Source organism: Triticum aestivum, chromosome 5D (assembly GCF_018294505.1).
Source record: "Triticum aestivum cultivar Chinese Spring chromosome 5D, IWGSC CS RefSeq v2.1, whole genome shotgun sequence".
Taxonomy (NCBI): domain Eukaryota; kingdom Viridiplantae; phylum Streptophyta; class Magnoliopsida; order Poales; family Poaceae; genus Triticum; species Triticum aestivum.
In genome coordinates, this window is record NC_057808.1 from 496,121,994 (window position 1) to 496,138,615 (window position 16,622).

Sequence of the window (16,622 nt, forward strand, 5' to 3'; positions counted from 1 at the left end):
GTGAGACGCTGGCCAGAATGCGTCAGCGCTGGGAACGGACCAGCAGGCGCGCGAGTACCAGGCGTGGGCGTGGGTGGAGGGCGTGCGCGCGGATGTTTCCTTTTTCGGTTGTTCTGGTCACGCGGGACTGCTCCTTTCTTTTTTAAGAGAGCGCTTGCTCCCGCGAATGGGCGCCCGGATATCGGCTAATCACCTCCATTTTATGTTGTATACTGGTCGTTCTACGTCCAGTTGTCTATTCATTATACTTGTCTTTGCATCCTCAATATTAATCAGATCTAAGATGTCTTTGATGTCTTTATTAAAAAGAAGAAAAAACATTTTTATGTTCTTTTGACACACGCTCCCGTGGGACGGAGAGAGGAAGCGAAAGCGAGTGCGCCGGGGGATTGGATGATTTGCCCCACTTTACATGGGGTTGGATGATTTGCCGCCTCCTCCCTCCGGCCCCCGTCCGACCTCCCCGCCGCCACCCATCCCGCCCCAGGACGACGCCATCCCGCTCCCGTACACCTCCTCTCCCGCACGAGCACCAACCGACACCGCCTCCGCCGCCAATCTCCGCTCCCGCACACACTGCCGCCGTCGCTCTCCGCTTCAGCATCCACCGCCGCCAGCCTATCCACCCATCATCTACAGAAAAGGGGAAAGAAAAAGGAAATCCCATTCCCATTCCCATCCACCGCCGCCGCCTCTGATCTGATCTGCGCCCCCCCACGCCGGACTAACCCTAATCCCGTCGGTTTCTGCCGGCGGCGCAGTGGGAGGACAAGCAGTGATGGCGGGGACCTCCGGAGCCCAGATCTCCTCCCGGCGGGCGGCTGACCGACCGAGGGCCCTCCCCGATCCGCGCCGCCCCTGCCCTTCCTCCAACATCCGATCCCACGCCCAATCAGCTGGACGCAAGCGAAAATACTCGGTGGCCATCGACGTGGATCCCGTCCGTGACTGGGCGAACATCGGGGACGGGCCAGCCGGCCTGATCGCCGAGCTTGCCCTCGCCAGCGACGTGGCCGACTATATCCGCTTCCGCGCCGTGTGCCAGCCGTGGCGGCGGTGCTCGCCGGACCCGTGCGCCGGTGGCCTGGACGGCCGCTTCCTCCCCCGCAAGTGGATCATGCTTGACAAGGCGCTTGCCGGGCCCCGCCGCCATCGCTTCCTTAACGTGTCTACAGGCGAGTGCATACGCCTTGACCTCCCGGAGCTCGCGGAGCACACGTTGCTCGCGCTCACCCCAGAAGGCCTCCTCCTCCTGCTCGTCGAGCCCACCCTGGTCGTCCGCCTGCTTAACCCACTCACGCGGCAGCTCACCGACCTTCCGCCGGTGACCGCGCTCCTGAGACCAGAGCAGCATCGGTCCAGGCAATGCGGCTCTCAGATAGGACAAACAATCAATGTCTCTGGCGTGGGTCTTGTTGCCGACGCCTCCATGGTGGCAGTCAATTTCTCTGATCCCAGGGGGCTTGTCGCCGCTAAGCCCGGCGATGAGAGTTGGACCATGGTCGACAAGGAATACATGAATTCGGGTTTGCCTTTTGCGGGGCGCTTCTACTGCGCCAACTACAGGGGCGTCATGGTGCTGACGACCAGCTTGGATCAGCAGCCGCCCCGGCTCCGGTTGGTCGCTGACCAGAGCGACTCATTTGATTTCTCCCGGATGGCGGACAGCCTTCACCTGGTGGACAATGCCGGGGAATTGATGCTGGTGCACCGGGCGCTAAGCCTGGACGGCGAGTATGCCAGGAGTTATGATGCTTACAGAGTGGATTTGGAAGCTGGGGTCCTGGCCCCAGCTAAGGGCTTCAACGGGCGCGCCGTGTTCATGGGCATGTTCCGCTCAATTTCTGTACCAGCTGAGGCTGCTTACCCCTCTGTCGCTGCTGATAGCATCTACCTGGGACACGATTGTGATCGCCAGATTCAGGGGTACAATATCGCGGATGGAAGCAGATGCAGTCTGATTGAGGCAGTATATCCGCGTAGTATTGTGGATTGTCTCCGCTGCTGCATCCAGGGAGTCGGCAAGCAACTTGCTTGAGCCTCAGGACGAATGATGGGTGTTTGACGAATGCCGGGTGTTACTCTTTGCTATGATTCTGTTTCTCCGGCGGGTGTGGTGTTTGCGGTGATTCTGGTCTTGGCCTACTGCTGGTGTGGTGTCTGCCGTGATTCTGGTCTTGGCCTACTGCTGGGTGTGGTGTCTGCCGTGATTCTGGTGCTGGTCTTATGCATCAGTTACTGTGTATCAGACAGCATTATCATATGTACCTCAAATAATATAAACGCTTATCAAACAAAAATTGTTACTTGTTTTCTATTTCTGATATTTACATATGATGTGGCAGTATACTGATGAAACAAAATTATCTGCATCTTCCTACTTTCTAGTACATCCTTGATGTTTTGTATAGACAGCTGCCCCTTCTCCTTACATGATATATACTTCTAATCTGACCTTTGTACATTCCTTCCATGATATATAATGATAATGTAAGTTCTATCTGATTTTTGGTACCATTACATGACTCACAACAGTCATACAAGTGTACCAGTAATTATTTTCCTTATAAGGTGATCAAATAATAAGTTGTAAATCCTGTTAGATCAAGGACTCTGTCCATTGACCAAGACTGTCATATATTTTGACTTTGTTCTGATCCTGACCAGCAAGGGATCATGCTTCAACTTGAATCTCCAGGAGTTCACTCCAGGGTTAAGACCTATCAAAGCTCCATTCAAGATAGCATCCAACAAATTAGTCACATAACTCATGTAATCATGACAGTTTGTTATAAATTGGTAGGATAAAGTCCAATAAAATCAAGCGAGTCATGAGCATTATAGTACTAGCAGTGTAGCACGATTTTCTTTATATGATTCCCATCATTCTTAGCCCATGTTTGATTCTCAATCAATTTCTTTAGGTACATTAATTACATTGAAAGAACGTATACATCACTAATCCATTTTTAGTTGTTCGATACCTGAAGCATAGAGTGATTATTATTATTATTGTTCCAAAAATAGTAATAGTTGTACAATGATGATTTAGCAGCTTGATTCTTATGGAGTAACTACTACTTGACTCCATGCCTTGGCAACCCATATATAGCTTACAGAATTTATTTGGCCTCTCCACATTTGCAGGTTCCTGAGTTGTTTCATGTTCGATTTTCTTGTGTGTGATCCATGATGCAAATGCAGGTTATGTTTGATGTGTATAGGGACTACAACAGCTACTACATTGAAAGTAATTTCAATTGCTTACCTTGTTGTCAATTACTGATGACGCTGGACTAGAATTAGTGCCCAGAATTATTTGGCACTTCTACGAGGACCTATGTATGAACAATGTTTCTTACATGCCAGGTCCAAAATGATCAATTAAGCTCAATTTGCTTGTTTGAACTAACATTTATCCTTTTGTTTACTTTATTATGTGGCCTCAGATTTTCAGGCTGGCCAGGCTCAAGAGTCACCGCTCCCAAGGCCATTCATTTACCATAAACAGTTATTGGAACCGGGAGAGCTAAGCATACCAGTGGGGTGAATCATGATGTCTCTTGTAGTAAATCAGGAGAAGCTTTGAATTATAGAAGGAGAAACCTATCTGCGGTAGACACGAAAGATTTCTTTGATTTAATTTGGTAAACTTCATTTCTGGATGTTATGATGTTTTATGCCTACATCATGTCCCGAGTATGAAAAATATAATTACCTATTAGTTACAGCTTACATATTTTCTTTCTTCACATTGCCTTCCTTTTTTACCTTGACCATCATGTAGTATGTTGTTTGCAAACCTCTTCGAAATGTTACCAATCTAATTAATCATAGTTCAATATTGCAGAAATATTTAGTAGTACATAACTACATATCAGTATCGCAAACTAAAATCAGTACAGTGTTTTTTAAGCCAAATAATGTTTTGCCATACATAATGCATAACGTAGAAACTAAAAGTTCCATTGGGGGTCCAAGTACCCAATCCTAATTCGTGCAATCAACATTTTTCTATGATTTGCAAAGTAATATGGTCTATATTGATGTGGCCTTGTGCGTTTCTTTTTTGATGCGTCAACAGATAAGAAACACTACTATTTTGCGAGGCTTGCGTTTTCACGAACTTTGTTAAGTCGTTTTTATTGAGATTTTGAGGAACTGCTTTGTCAATTTATTTTTGCGGTTATCCTAGTTAGAGATATCTTATGTTTGCATATGTGATCTCATCCCTTGAGCTATACATGGAAGCATTGAAACAATGTGGGATGATAAATCAACCAAGAACAAGGTATGCGCGTATAGATCAAATGAGATTTTGTTCTTAATTTATGTGCTGATGAGTTTCTGTGTGATGCAACAGCCTCAAAGCTGTTTCTAGAGATTCGAAATAAATCACTTATAGAAAAGGGAAAAAGGAAGGATGGTGAGTCATTTATCTCAAGATATTACTGTTTGTTGTACGCCTAGACAACTACTCTGAAGCGGGAAGTTTATGTTGCGGTTTAAGGGGATCAAGCTCTGTGTAGTTACTCTGTCTATAGTTCTTGCATAAAGTGCATGAAACCCAAGGAGGACAAAAGCTCCTGAGATTGTTTGAGTTGTCACTCTTAGATCCATTCCATTTCATTGTGTTCTTTGGCATGATTTTTTTGTTTGCCGTAAGTTGCTTGTGATTATTGTGAATTTATAGTGATTAGTGATATTTCAGAGAGTTTTCTGTTACCATATTTGCAAGCTGATGTTACTTCTGACTTTTGATCCCTATTTCTAGAACAAACCACCTTTAGGAAGCTCATGTTTTGGAAGCTCTTAATGAAACATACATGCGTGACATTCTTCGGCGCAACAAAGCGCGCGCTAAAGACTTGTAGTAAAACTGAAATCCGGTGGCCAGGAATCCACCATACATGCACTGATCCGGCAGATGCAGAGAACCATGAACTATTTCAGCTGCCTACTATAGTATTCTAGCAAAATTAACGACGATGCGTCAGGTCGTGGACCGTTGCAAAATGAGGACCCAGTTGGTTTTCTGGGTCACCCCGGTTTTGGTCACCAAGTCAGCCCTCTCTGGCCTCATCGCTGTTTTTTCTTTTTACCCACTTGCACTCCAAGCTGCCCTTAGTTCCTCAAGCGCCAGGAGTACACATATACAGGTCTCAGCCTCAGCTTCGTTCCTCACCAAAATCTACAATCAACGAACTGCAAAGCAGAAACGGCAACAGATATCCACCTTCCTCTTAGAGTTCTTGGAGCCAGCAACCGACGGGGACAGGGATGGCGGCCGCCGGGAAGGTGATCAAGTGCAGAGGTCTGTTCCTGAAACAGTACTAGTTAGTTTCATCTGATTTTGGTTTCATGTGAAGAAGCCCTGGAATTGTTGAATGGAGATCAACTAGGTCTGGTTCGTGCATGATCGCAGCGGCGGTGGCATGGGAGGCCGGGAAGCCTGTACGATCAAGGAGGTGGAGGTGGCGCCGCCACAGGCCATGGGGATGTGAGTCAAGATCCTCTACACTGTCCTCTGCCACACTGACGTCTACTTCTGGGAAGCCAAGGTATCCACACAGAGTTTTGTGTGTTCCCAATGGTGTAATTGTGATGCATCTCAGTGGCTAATTAACTTGGTGATGTTCTGCTTGGATTTGTGCAGGGCCAAACTCCGGTTTTCCCTAGGATCTTAGGCCATGAAGCTGGAGGGTATGCATCCTCTCTCTTTCAGTTTTGTTGCTTGGAGGAATCTTGAATCTTAAATCATTATTTATTCACACTGGCTTCTAAATTATAGTCATCCATAAATTAGATTGCTACCTACATACATCAAGTGTCCATATTTTATTGCCATGGGATAAAAATTATGAAGAATCATGAGATAACATCATCCATGACACAAACTCACACTATGAAGTGCTTTGGACAATCATATGGTTTTGGACTAGTTAATTTTCCTATGTTCTGTAAGCTGCTGATCTCCTCGTTATATCTTTACCACATTTATAATTTTCCAAAATAAAACAATCAGTACATAACTACTTTATTCATTTTGTAACGTTTTATGAGTGGCTAATTTCCTTGGTAGTTGTCCTTTTCTGCATTTTATTGAAATAGTATTATGTTTGCTTTTCGTAGTTTATCTTTTCTGCCAACTCTTTTTACTAACTTGCTTCTTGTTGCCGCATTGTTGAGAGCGTTGGAGAGGGTGTTACTGAGCTCGTGTTGGGTGACCATGTCCTCCCTGTGTTCACCAGCGAGTGCGAGTGTGCCCACTGTAAATCAAAGGAGAGCAACCTTTGTGACCTCCTCAGGATCAACGTGGATCGTGGCGTGATGATCGGTGATGGGGAGTCTCGCTTCACCATTAATGGGAAACCGATCTTCCACTTCGTTGGGACCTCCACCTTCAGTGAGTACACCGTGATCCATGTCGGGTGCCTCGCAAAGATCAACCCCGAGGCGCCCCTTGACAAAGTTTGTGTTCTCAGCTGTGGCATCTCAACTGGTAAGAGATGGCTCCTCATGTCATTGTTTCCAAATGAATCACAATGTTCAAGGTGCCTCCATTAGTTGCTGAATTGTTATTTTTCTGCAGGACTTGGTGCTACTCTCAATGTCGCGAAACCGAAAAAGGGTGACGACCCAAGACGTTTTTGTTCTACGCCATGTTTTTGCAGGCTGAAGAGAATTATGTGCTACAACCAAGACTAATTACCGTGTGCTTCTGTCTCACATGATCAAGCCATGGAAGGGGCCAAGATGGCTTGGGTAGTCAAGGATCATTGGTGTGGATTTGAACCCTGCAAAATACGAACAAGGTACGGTCTGCCTCAGGGAAAACAAGTACTATATCTTAATAAATATTTTTGGATGGAACACTGAACATCATGTACATTATTTTTCAGCTAAGAAATTTGGATGCACCGACTTTGTGAACCCAAAGGACCACACCAAGCCCGTGCAAGAGGTCTGTTCATGTCCCCCAGTGCACATTTTCCCCTTTGTTCATTCTTTATGACATGCACAAGCCTGTGCCAAAAAAACTAACTGTTAAATGTTGCTCTCCAGGTGCTTGTCGAGATGACCAATGGCGGAGTTGACCGTGTGGTTGAGTGCACTGGCCACATCGACGCCATGATCGCCGCCTTCGAATGTGTCCATGATGTATGTACCTCTCAGTATACCTACATGTAATCTGTAGTCCAATGATAATTAGTTGTAAACTCTTTTAGACTTCAGACTGAATGTTGAAATCTGGTGGATGCAGGGGTGGGGCGTGGCGGTGCTGGTGGGTGTCCCGCACAAGGAGGCGGTGTTCCACCCGATGAACTTCGTCAATGAAAGGACCCTGAAGGGCACCTTCGGCAACTACAAACCACACACCGACCACCGGGAAGTCGTCGAGATGTACATGAGGAAGGAGCTGGAGCTGGAAAAGTTCATCACGCACAGCGTGCCCTTCTCCCAGATCAACATGGCGTTCGACCTCATGCTCAAGGGGGAGGGCCTGCGCTGCGTCATGAGGATGACGAGCAAATCGCCTCTTAGTCGTCATGTGTCTTGCCGTTTTAAGATTTGGAGCTGGAGAAGTTGCCGCCTGACGAGGAATCAGAGCTGTCTGTCCGTAACATTTTGGAACCATTGATTTAGACTGTTTTACTCGCATAAAAGCACATTATTATGATGATATCAAGCAGTATGTTATATCTAAGGACAACTTCACAAAAGGCTTTTTTGAAGGAACTAAAAAATAAATTCTTGCCACCAAGTGTCTGCACAACATCTTGACAGCCCTTTTGTCAGCAAAGATGGCTGGGATAGTGCCGGAGTGATTCTAGGTGACAACAAAGGTGAGTGATCTTTGCATGAAGAATAAAACCGACGTGTAGCGACTCAACTTGCACGCCATACTCAAAAGAGTTTTACGGTAGGGACAAATGAACATTAACGGTCGCTCCAACTTGATCTAATGGGCTATATCTTTGAATACTGGTAGGCAACAGGAGTACCCCAGGAAATAAAGGTACAATAAAAATCCCGGATGTAAGATACCCACAAGGCCACAACGACCATGCAATAGATAGCCTTTTTTTTTGGAAAAAACTTTCAATCTATTCATCAACTGTCATGGCAGTACAAAGAACATTTAAAGTAACATAAATTACAACCAAGTCTGTAGACCTTCTATCCAACAACGACTACAATCACTGGAGCGAGCTGACGGTGTTCCTCATCGGAGCCAGGCAAACTTCATTGTAGTATACAGTTGGAAAGTCGTCAAGTCGTCGTGCTAAGGCCCCACATGACCAACATGACCAGCACGCCAACAGTAACCGTCACCGATGAAGAGAAGATTAGATTGGAAGGATCCAACATATAAACACACAAACTTAGACGAACGAAGAAAAATACAGCCTGAATCCGGCGAGATACACCGGAGACACACCTTCACATGCCCTCCGACGATGCTACATGCACCACGGGACGAGGGCTAGGGAGGGAGAACCTTCTTCCTTCTTCAAGGAGCCGCCACCCTCCATCACCCTCTGACCCTTACCACACCTTTATCAAACATTCGCTTCTTTCAAAGTACCTCTTTAAGAGGTTAAGCGCCATTCACTGATGTGCTCACACTTCAGAAAAACAGTTGCTGTTTTTTCATATTTCACACCCGTGAATACTAATACAGGACAGCTTTACTTGTACGCTCCAATATACAGTATCTAACTATGTGAGGCTAATATTTTCGTACATAGTTTTCTTAAAGGCCAACAGTGCAACCACATCTAAATTTCAGTTTGAAACATACCTCGATGTCTTACCGCACGAGGTCCAAACACCACTAAGTGTTTACTGGGAAGCTGCAACTGAATAGGGGGAAGCTGAAATTTGAATCTATATTTTAAATGACAAAAGAGGTAGAAACCTATACATACACTAAAACAGCAATTGCAGTAGTGTAATGGTAGGCGTGCTTTACAGCAGTTCGTGGGGAACACAGGTTCAACCTCCAACATAATAGTTTTACATTTTCTTCACATGGAACTAGTAGTGATGCTTCTAGGAGTCAAACCCGTGATATATACTGAATACGGCAGTTAATTATATAGTTAATACCTCCAATTCAAATTAACTCGGAATTTTTCAGACAGCAAGGGTGGCAGAAAGCTTTACCGGAGGGGGTCAGTAAACGTGGTTAGTATCGGTGATCGTAGTAAATCGGACGGTAACCAAATCCTTGGTTGCCACTGCCTGAGTGCGCACCATAGTAATATGAGTTACCGGCAGGGTATTGCTGTGAATTCCCATGGTGTCTGGCTCCACGCCAGTTGTTGAAGTATGGATGGGGTGCCTGCAAACAGAAACTTCTAATTAATTTAACTGTAGGTAACAGGACAAAACTGGTAGTACAACGTAGCGAAGATAAATAATTCCAACTTTGAATGACAATAAATTAAATTTAAACTTTTTTATTTGAATATTTTAGTTCTGTTTGAAATTCTTATCATATTTACAAACATGGTGCCCATGATTTCTTGAATCTTCTAATCAACACAACGAGATTGTCTTCTCTATAGCTGCAGGTCAAATGATGACAGGGGATCGTATCATAAGCTTCACAATTTTCTTACCACATGAGGTCCAAATGCCCTGCTAGGTGCCATCTGCTGCTCCGGTAGTAGTGGCTGCTGCCACAACAATTGATAGTTGCCGTAGCTATGTATGTTAGGGGCAGGGGCCGACAGTGCATACACAGGGTTGCAGGGTCCAGTGAACTTGTTGAAACATTGTGGTAGCTGCAGTGGCACATTCTAATTAATGTTGCTGTATGATGATTAAAAATGGACACGTGGGAAACAGGGCATATGAAATACAGCATACCGGATTGTTTTGAGGGGGGCATGATGAGTACCCACCGTAACCAGGCCCCTCCCACCTGTTGAAGCATCGTTGTGGAGGCTGGAAATGACACAACGTATTAATCTTGGTCTTTGACACATAGGAAACGAAACATACTGGATTCAGCATACCATATTGTTTTGATCAGGACAGGCTTGTGAGCTATGAACATTCCGTACAGTACTGTGAGCTAAATTTTGTGCATGGTTGGCTTTCTCAGCCAATAGCCTGCGGAACAACAAAACCAGTTATATGGAAGACCTCCAATATGAACAAAAACTAATTAGAATAGCATTCAGAACATTGACAGGTTTTGAAGTTTAGAACAGATCATCGTTGCAACGATCTTCAAAGAACAGAGTTCTCATAACAGAGTAAGAAACCTGCCTTGGACGTTTGTTTTCAGATTCATAGGAATCAGGCTCACTGACACAGACCTATGGACACAAGAGAGGAAACTTTAGCGGGTGGGAATTTTTTTAACTATGAAAACTAGAACATGATAGAAAATACTTACAGCTGTATTATTTGGCTCATTCGAAGAGCTGCTTGTCTGTGCTGTCTGAATTGCTGAGACTTTAATGCCTACAAAAGACAGATAAACTCATAAGCAATGCCATAGTCATAAACAGGGATTCAGTAGTGCTCAAGCTATTTTATTCTTTCATTTTTGCAGACTCGGATGGAGTGCAAATTAGCACACAGCTTGTAAATATCCGCACGCCCATGCATAGAACAATTTGAATTTCTTTGATAAGCAGTAGTGCAGCATTAATTTCTATCTGCACTGTAAGTTGATAAAATCTAGCTGCCCAGCACAGATTAGGATTGGATTCTACAGTGTAAGTATGAATCAGCAGGGAGTAGACCCTTACGCAAAAAAAACAATTTATACAAGATTAACATGTAGCCATAAAGACAAGGTAGAAAAACCAGATAGCCCTATTTCTCACAGTAGAAATCACAGAGAGTATCATATGTAGCTCTAAACACCCTAACAAAGATATGCACAGCGTGGAGCATAAAAGGGTAGCAGCAAGTAAGATAATTCGCCAACCAAATTGTGCGTAGCACTGAAAGGGTCACAAGCATGTTGATAACAAGAACAGATGAACAATTACCAGGAGTCATTTTTAGATGGTTCACCAATGCACACGGAAGGAACATTTGACACGAAGGAGAATATTTTCCAAAAGGGTGCGCCCCAGGTGCTTCCACTTTCAGTGTTCAGGGTGGGGCAAGCCGAGTGCATGTTCTTGAAAGCCAAGCTCCCGGCGGATTCATTCCTTTGGCCAGAGAGTAAGCCCGAAAACGCCGAGTCATCGACCAAAATGTCATCAGCATCAACAATGACTCCCTTGAGCCAACAGTCAGACCCAATCTCCCTAGTCCATGTCATGGCACTCCAACCATGCATTGTGCGCAGTGTCTTGGGCTTGTTGTCCACATGTTTGTGCTTGTAGAGCATGATCAAGTCAGAATCATAGAGCACAGTCTTGTTCCTGGGGTCAGACGGCTTTTCAGGAGGAACCTCTACAATCTCTGTTACAGTGACGCGGTGTTCCATCTCAACAAACTTGATCAGACCATCGACATAGGCGACATCCCGAATACGCCTGACGCCAGCTCCCGGGATTAACTGCTTCAAAATTTGTTCTCTGTTTCTAGGCAATGGCTCAGGCAATGGGATGTAGCGCGTGTGAAGGGGTTCTCGTTCTTGAAGTACGTCACACACCAGCATGCCGCACAGCAAATCGACCCACACCAGCACGCCATCTCGGAGCAGCATCACCTTGTCCTGTGTAATCGTAAGGACCCCAGGACATGGATTGAGCAGCTCCTTGGTCCTCCATGCTCTGTCCTCAGACGAGTAGATGTGTAGTCGGTAATCCTTCAAGGTCGCCGTGTCACAGAGCGCAATCAGGAGATAATGGTCGCCGTCCCCGCGGGGCACGATCCCAAACTCGCAGGCTCCGTGCAGCCTATCATCATCAGGAAGCGGGACGCTTTCGAGGGACGGGGACCTGGGGTCGCCCTTGTAGATGAAGTATTCAAAGTCGCCGTCTCCGGAAGCGAAGAAGGTGCGGATGACGACGAATCGGCCCTCCGCGCCGACCAGGTGAGGCTGAACTTGCAAGTCGGCGGCGTCCTCGGAGTCGGAGTCGGAGGTGGGGGGCTTGGAGCAGTGGAACGTGTAGAAGGACACCGCCGGCGGGTCGGCGATCCAGAAGGTGACCTCCACGGTGTGGTCGACCCTCGATTTGGCTGTGGCCGTGGTGTGGTTCCTGCTGGCGGCGACGTACGCCTCCTGGGCGAGGAGAATCGACGCCGGCCAGGGGGAGGCGTCGCCGGGGGAATCGACCGAGGCGCGGCCCGCCATCGATCCGGACGCCGTCTGAGTTTAGGATTTCGGCCGGGGGTGCTGGGGATTGAAGGAGGCGCTCCAGGATTTGGGGGTTAGGGTTACCTCTCCACTCCTCTCCGTTTCCTTCACGAGCAACTTGTAGTAATCGAAACGAAGGAGAATACAGGGGCGATTTGAATTGAGCATCTGCTGCAGAGCTCTTTTTTCCCAATAAAAAAACAGATATTGAAAAAGTTATGCCAAAAACCATCATAATCTGCGAGAAACTATTGCGGAGCCCCAATATTAACAGCTTAATTTCCCCACTATTTTCAGCTTGGATGACATGATTGATATTGTTATGTGTACATGCTAAATTATTTTCAAAACTTTCGAACACTTGTGGTGCGATTTTAGACCTTCAGTGCACCGATAGCACCACAAGGCTGGGTTTACTGGATACGTTCCCAACCCTCACCACTGGCCTCACTTCATTAACCGAAGAACAATGGTATGTACTCAGCACTCACCAAGCTATAAGTGACTCTCCACCTTGCTTTGCATGGATCACCACCGAGAACCTTCGGTCCTCTAAATCCTGAGTGCCGGCTGAGATGAGTGAAAACAAATTTGAAGTTACACGTTTTTGTTCTTCTTTTCTTGCTATTATATGGATGATAAGTCAAGATCTCTATGATTCTAGTTTGTTATGTTTTTATTTAGGTTCTTGCCATCGAGAAACAATTGGAGTTCTAAGAAGGTATGGTGTCCTTCCCTGTAAATTGTGCTTGCTTTTAGGTTGTTCACATGGATCAAGATTTGTTATACTAGGTTTCCCCTCCTTTTAGGCACTTATCTCATTGGTGGCATTTTGGGAGAAATGCCAAGATTTTAGTCTTGAGATGAATTTGTATATACATGGCTTTACCAAACCTCCGCTGAGTGTTTTGGCATGATTCATATTGAAAGGCTTCAGCCTTGGAAAATGCTAGGTGGATTTTCTCATGGCATGTTGCCTATTACTGAGGTATGCAATGGACATGACAAAAATAGAGTGCTAGTGTAGGATAAGAAGACGCATATTTCTTTTGGGGAAAATTGATATGTATAGTAGATGTTGATAAATAACCAATTTAACATAGATCATCTACATTTTCTGGCGTGCCCAGCTGGTTGCTGGATGTGAAAACGCTCGATCACCTATTTCTTCTTCTTCTTTTTAGGAAAGGGAGAGCTTCATTTATATCAATAAACCCATGTTACAATCAGGAGCAGTTACATGTTTCAAAACTTGTGGCACATCAGCTAACAGAAAGAAATACTCATTCACTCTAGCATAGGTAGCAACTCATGCGCGGCTACATTGCTCTCCCTATGAACTTTGGAAACAGAATAAGCTCCAAACTCCTTGATCATATTCTTAGAGTTCTCATAGCAAGCCCACCAGCTGGCCCTGCTAACATTACTATCATTCACATCGCCCACTACAGCGATGCAATCGGTCTCCATGTGCACTTTGTTCAAATTTAGTTTACGAGCCTAGTTGAGGCCAAAAGATAGGGCCAGGACTTCAGCTTCCTCTGCATCCAAGCATCCATGAAAATGGAAACCCGCTGAGAAGACAATATCACAAAAACAATCCCTACCAACCGTTCCCAGCGCAGCCAATCCTGTGGCTGCAATGAAAGAACCGTCGACATTGATCTTTATGTGATTATCAGGCGGCTTAGTCCAGCCAACCACATCAACATGGGAAGGCAGGCTAGCATATTGAACTTCATGCAACTTTTGCTTCCCCTTAACATCATTTGCAACCGGATTTGGGAGGGATAAACACTCCCAGTAATTTCTCAAGAACATCACTGAGTCTCGTATAGTAGCCTTGCCTTTGTTGTGAATGACATCATCTCTCAGGTGCCAAGCCCTCCACAAAAATAGCATAATTTTTTCCTTCATCTCACCAGGGAAAATACTCAAGCTCTGCAAAAGCCAATCCAGGGAGAAGGGCATGATTGACTTGTCTTCCGAAAATTTCCATAATTTACTCATTTCCTCTCGAAGAGCTCTCTCTTTTGTACATACAATAGTAGCATGATGTGCGTTTTCAACATCAACTCCACATAAGTTGCATATACCATCCAATTCAAGAGTCCTCTTGTGCTTGTTGTCCTTCGTAGGGAGAGAATCAGTGGCAGCCCTCCAGGTGAAGATACAGACTTTATGTGGTACCTTTGCTTTCAAAACTAGATTCCATAAGCTCTCCCTATCATTACTGGGATTTTTTTAGGATCCTTTGCTAGATCCACCCTGCAAAGAAACTCCAAACTGATAAGCACTCCTAACCGTGAATGTACCATTCTTCTCATAATTCCAAGCCAGAATGTCTACAATTGATTTTGGGGAAGTTTGATCATGTATATTTCTTCCGCTTCAAAATTATAGAACAACTTGTCTAGCTATGATCAGCTTGTTCCACTCATTAGATTGAGGAAGCAACAATTGGTTTACCCATCTTAGCTGGCATCTTCATGGATTGTATGGAAAAAACCGGACTGCCGAGGTCTCGAGCACCTATTTCACTTGAAGGACTGGTATGGAGAATAACATATACTACAAGATTATCTGTTTCATCTTTGTATATCAGAATACTAATTATTAGGTAGCACCAAAGTATGATGTATGTATTGAGCCATGCTGAAAGGAGATGCTTAAATGCTAGATTGATTTGGGAAGTGAAAAGTGTAACGCTCAAGGTTGTGGAATATAAATCTTTGGTGCATCATGGGCACATAGGACATGTGGGTCCCGGTTGTAAGATGGTGTTCGCTGTTTCAGTTACTTGGATCAAGTTATTTGGCATGCGTGTAGACTATCATGTGTCATGTGTCACATATAGAGCCCCATCACGGCTCACACTCGCATCGCCGAATGATGGCAAATTAAATATCATACTTGTAGGAACGCAACATCCACAACTGTCCACCACTCCTGCACTTACAAGTAAATCCCAGTCCAATATAAAGACAACGAACAAGCTAGCCACACTAATAGCCTACAAAATAAAGGGCGTAACACACTTCGTCCAACAAACATCAGCAATACAACATCTAAGAAAAGTACACAGCTGACGCAATAGTGAAAATCGGCGCAGCGAAGCGTGCGTCAACTTCTAGTGCCAGTTGATGGAGAAGATGGTGTCGTTCTGGACCGAGAATGAAGTTAGACGGTTGTGGGTTGCTGGATACAATGGAGTGCATTGATTGTGGTGCATGGACATTTCATGATGTGAGAGACATGCCTGTGCTCCGTCATGAATACTGAAGGTATTCTTTTAGAATTGATGATTAGTTCCATCTGGTAGGTTTAGAAGTGGTTTCCTTATTTTGGTTCTTGTAAGACTGTGATTTTCTAGTAATGAAAATCGGAGAGGCGATCTCTCTTTTATCAAAAAAAGAGAGAGAGTTCCATCAGGTATGATTTCACTAGTAGAAAAGGAGGCTTTTGTCCCGGTTGGTAAGGGCCTTTAGTCCCGGTTTTTGAACCGGGACTAAAGGGTCGTTACTAATGCCTCCCCCCTTTAGTCCCGGTTCTTACACGAACCGGGACTAAAGGCCGTCCACGTGGACGCAGACTGGAGCTCCACCTTTAGTCCCGGTTGGTGTTACCAACCGAGACTAAAGGAAATTTTACGATATTTTTTTTTGAAATTTTTTTTTGCGATTTTTTTAATTTTTTTTTGATTTTCAAATTTCTGAATTATTTTAACCTCTAATCTCTAATCATCACCCCTCATCACTGCTCAATTTATCCTCTAATCTCTAATCACCCCTCATCATTCCAAATCATCTAACTTCCTGGACGGTCACCCATCCTCTCACTACTCCAACCTGAGCACGCTTAACTTCCGGGTTCTATTCTCCCTCGTTTCCAAGTCTGCACATGTTGTTTTCCTGACAATAGTAAGATGTCAATCCTATTAACCCTCAGGAATTTAGCTTGAGCATGAAGTGACACATTTCACTGTTTGAGTTTGAAACTATTGTTTTAAAAAACAATAATTATTTAGTAACACTAATATTTCTGGAATAATTAGTTTGACCACAGTTTGACCAGATTTGACCAAAATTCAAAACAACTGAAATAATTATTTAGTAACACTAATATTCTAGAATAATTAGTTTGACCACAGTTTGACCACAATTTGAAATTTTTTGAATTTTTTTGCCTCTCCAGATCTTAAAAGCCCCGTATCTTTTTTTCTGTTAGGTTTTTGAGGATTTTGAAAATGTTTAACGGGGTTCCTATAAGAAAACTAGACCACATATCACATGGGAAACTTTTCAAGTGTTTTGAATTTTTTTGCCTCTCCACACAAATTTGA

General features: G+C 44.7%; 2 protein-coding genes and 1 pseudogene across 5 annotated transcripts; 2 read left to right on the forward strand and 1 right to left on the reverse strand.

The window, feature by feature from the left end:
- Positions 1-401: 401 nt before the first annotated feature.
- On the forward strand, positions 402-2,347 carry LOC123123151 (uncharacterized). The gene has a single exon (XM_044543611.1). It carries the CDS (start codon positions 779-781, stop codon positions 2,036-2,038), a length of 1,260 nt encoding a protein of 419 aa, XP_044399546.1. The 5' UTR covers positions 402-778; the 3' UTR covers positions 2,039-2,347.
- A 251-nt stretch (positions 2,348-2,598) lies between these two features.
- Positions 2,599-7,761, forward strand: LOC123123152 (alcohol dehydrogenase 3-like; annotated as a pseudogene).
- A 141-nt stretch (positions 7,762-7,902) lies between these two features.
- On the reverse strand, positions 7,903-12,412 carry LOC123123150 (uncharacterized). Of its 4 annotated transcripts, none has more exons than XM_044543610.1 (8): positions 11,019-12,412; positions 10,415-10,482; positions 10,285-10,334; positions 10,029-10,125; positions 9,880-9,957; positions 9,630-9,794; positions 9,172-9,349; positions 7,903-8,864 (listed from the first exon to the last, which is right to left on the reverse strand). In XM_044543610.1, exons 1-2 carry the CDS (start codon positions 12,275-12,277, stop codon positions 10,476-10,478), a joined length of 1,266 nt encoding a protein of 421 aa, XP_044399545.1. In that variant the 5' UTR covers positions 12,278-12,412; the 3' UTR covers positions 7,903-8,864; positions 9,172-9,349; positions 9,630-9,794; positions 9,880-9,957; positions 10,029-10,125; positions 10,285-10,334; positions 10,415-10,475. The 4 variants fall into 4 exon arrangements, with proteins under 4 accessions (XP_044399545.1, XP_044399544.1, XP_044399543.1 ...); XM_044543609.1 differs by having other exon boundaries at positions 7,903-8,879; XM_044543608.1 differs by having other exon boundaries at positions 7,928-8,287; positions 8,444-9,349.
- Between the last annotated feature and the right edge of the window lie 4,210 nt (positions 12,413-16,622).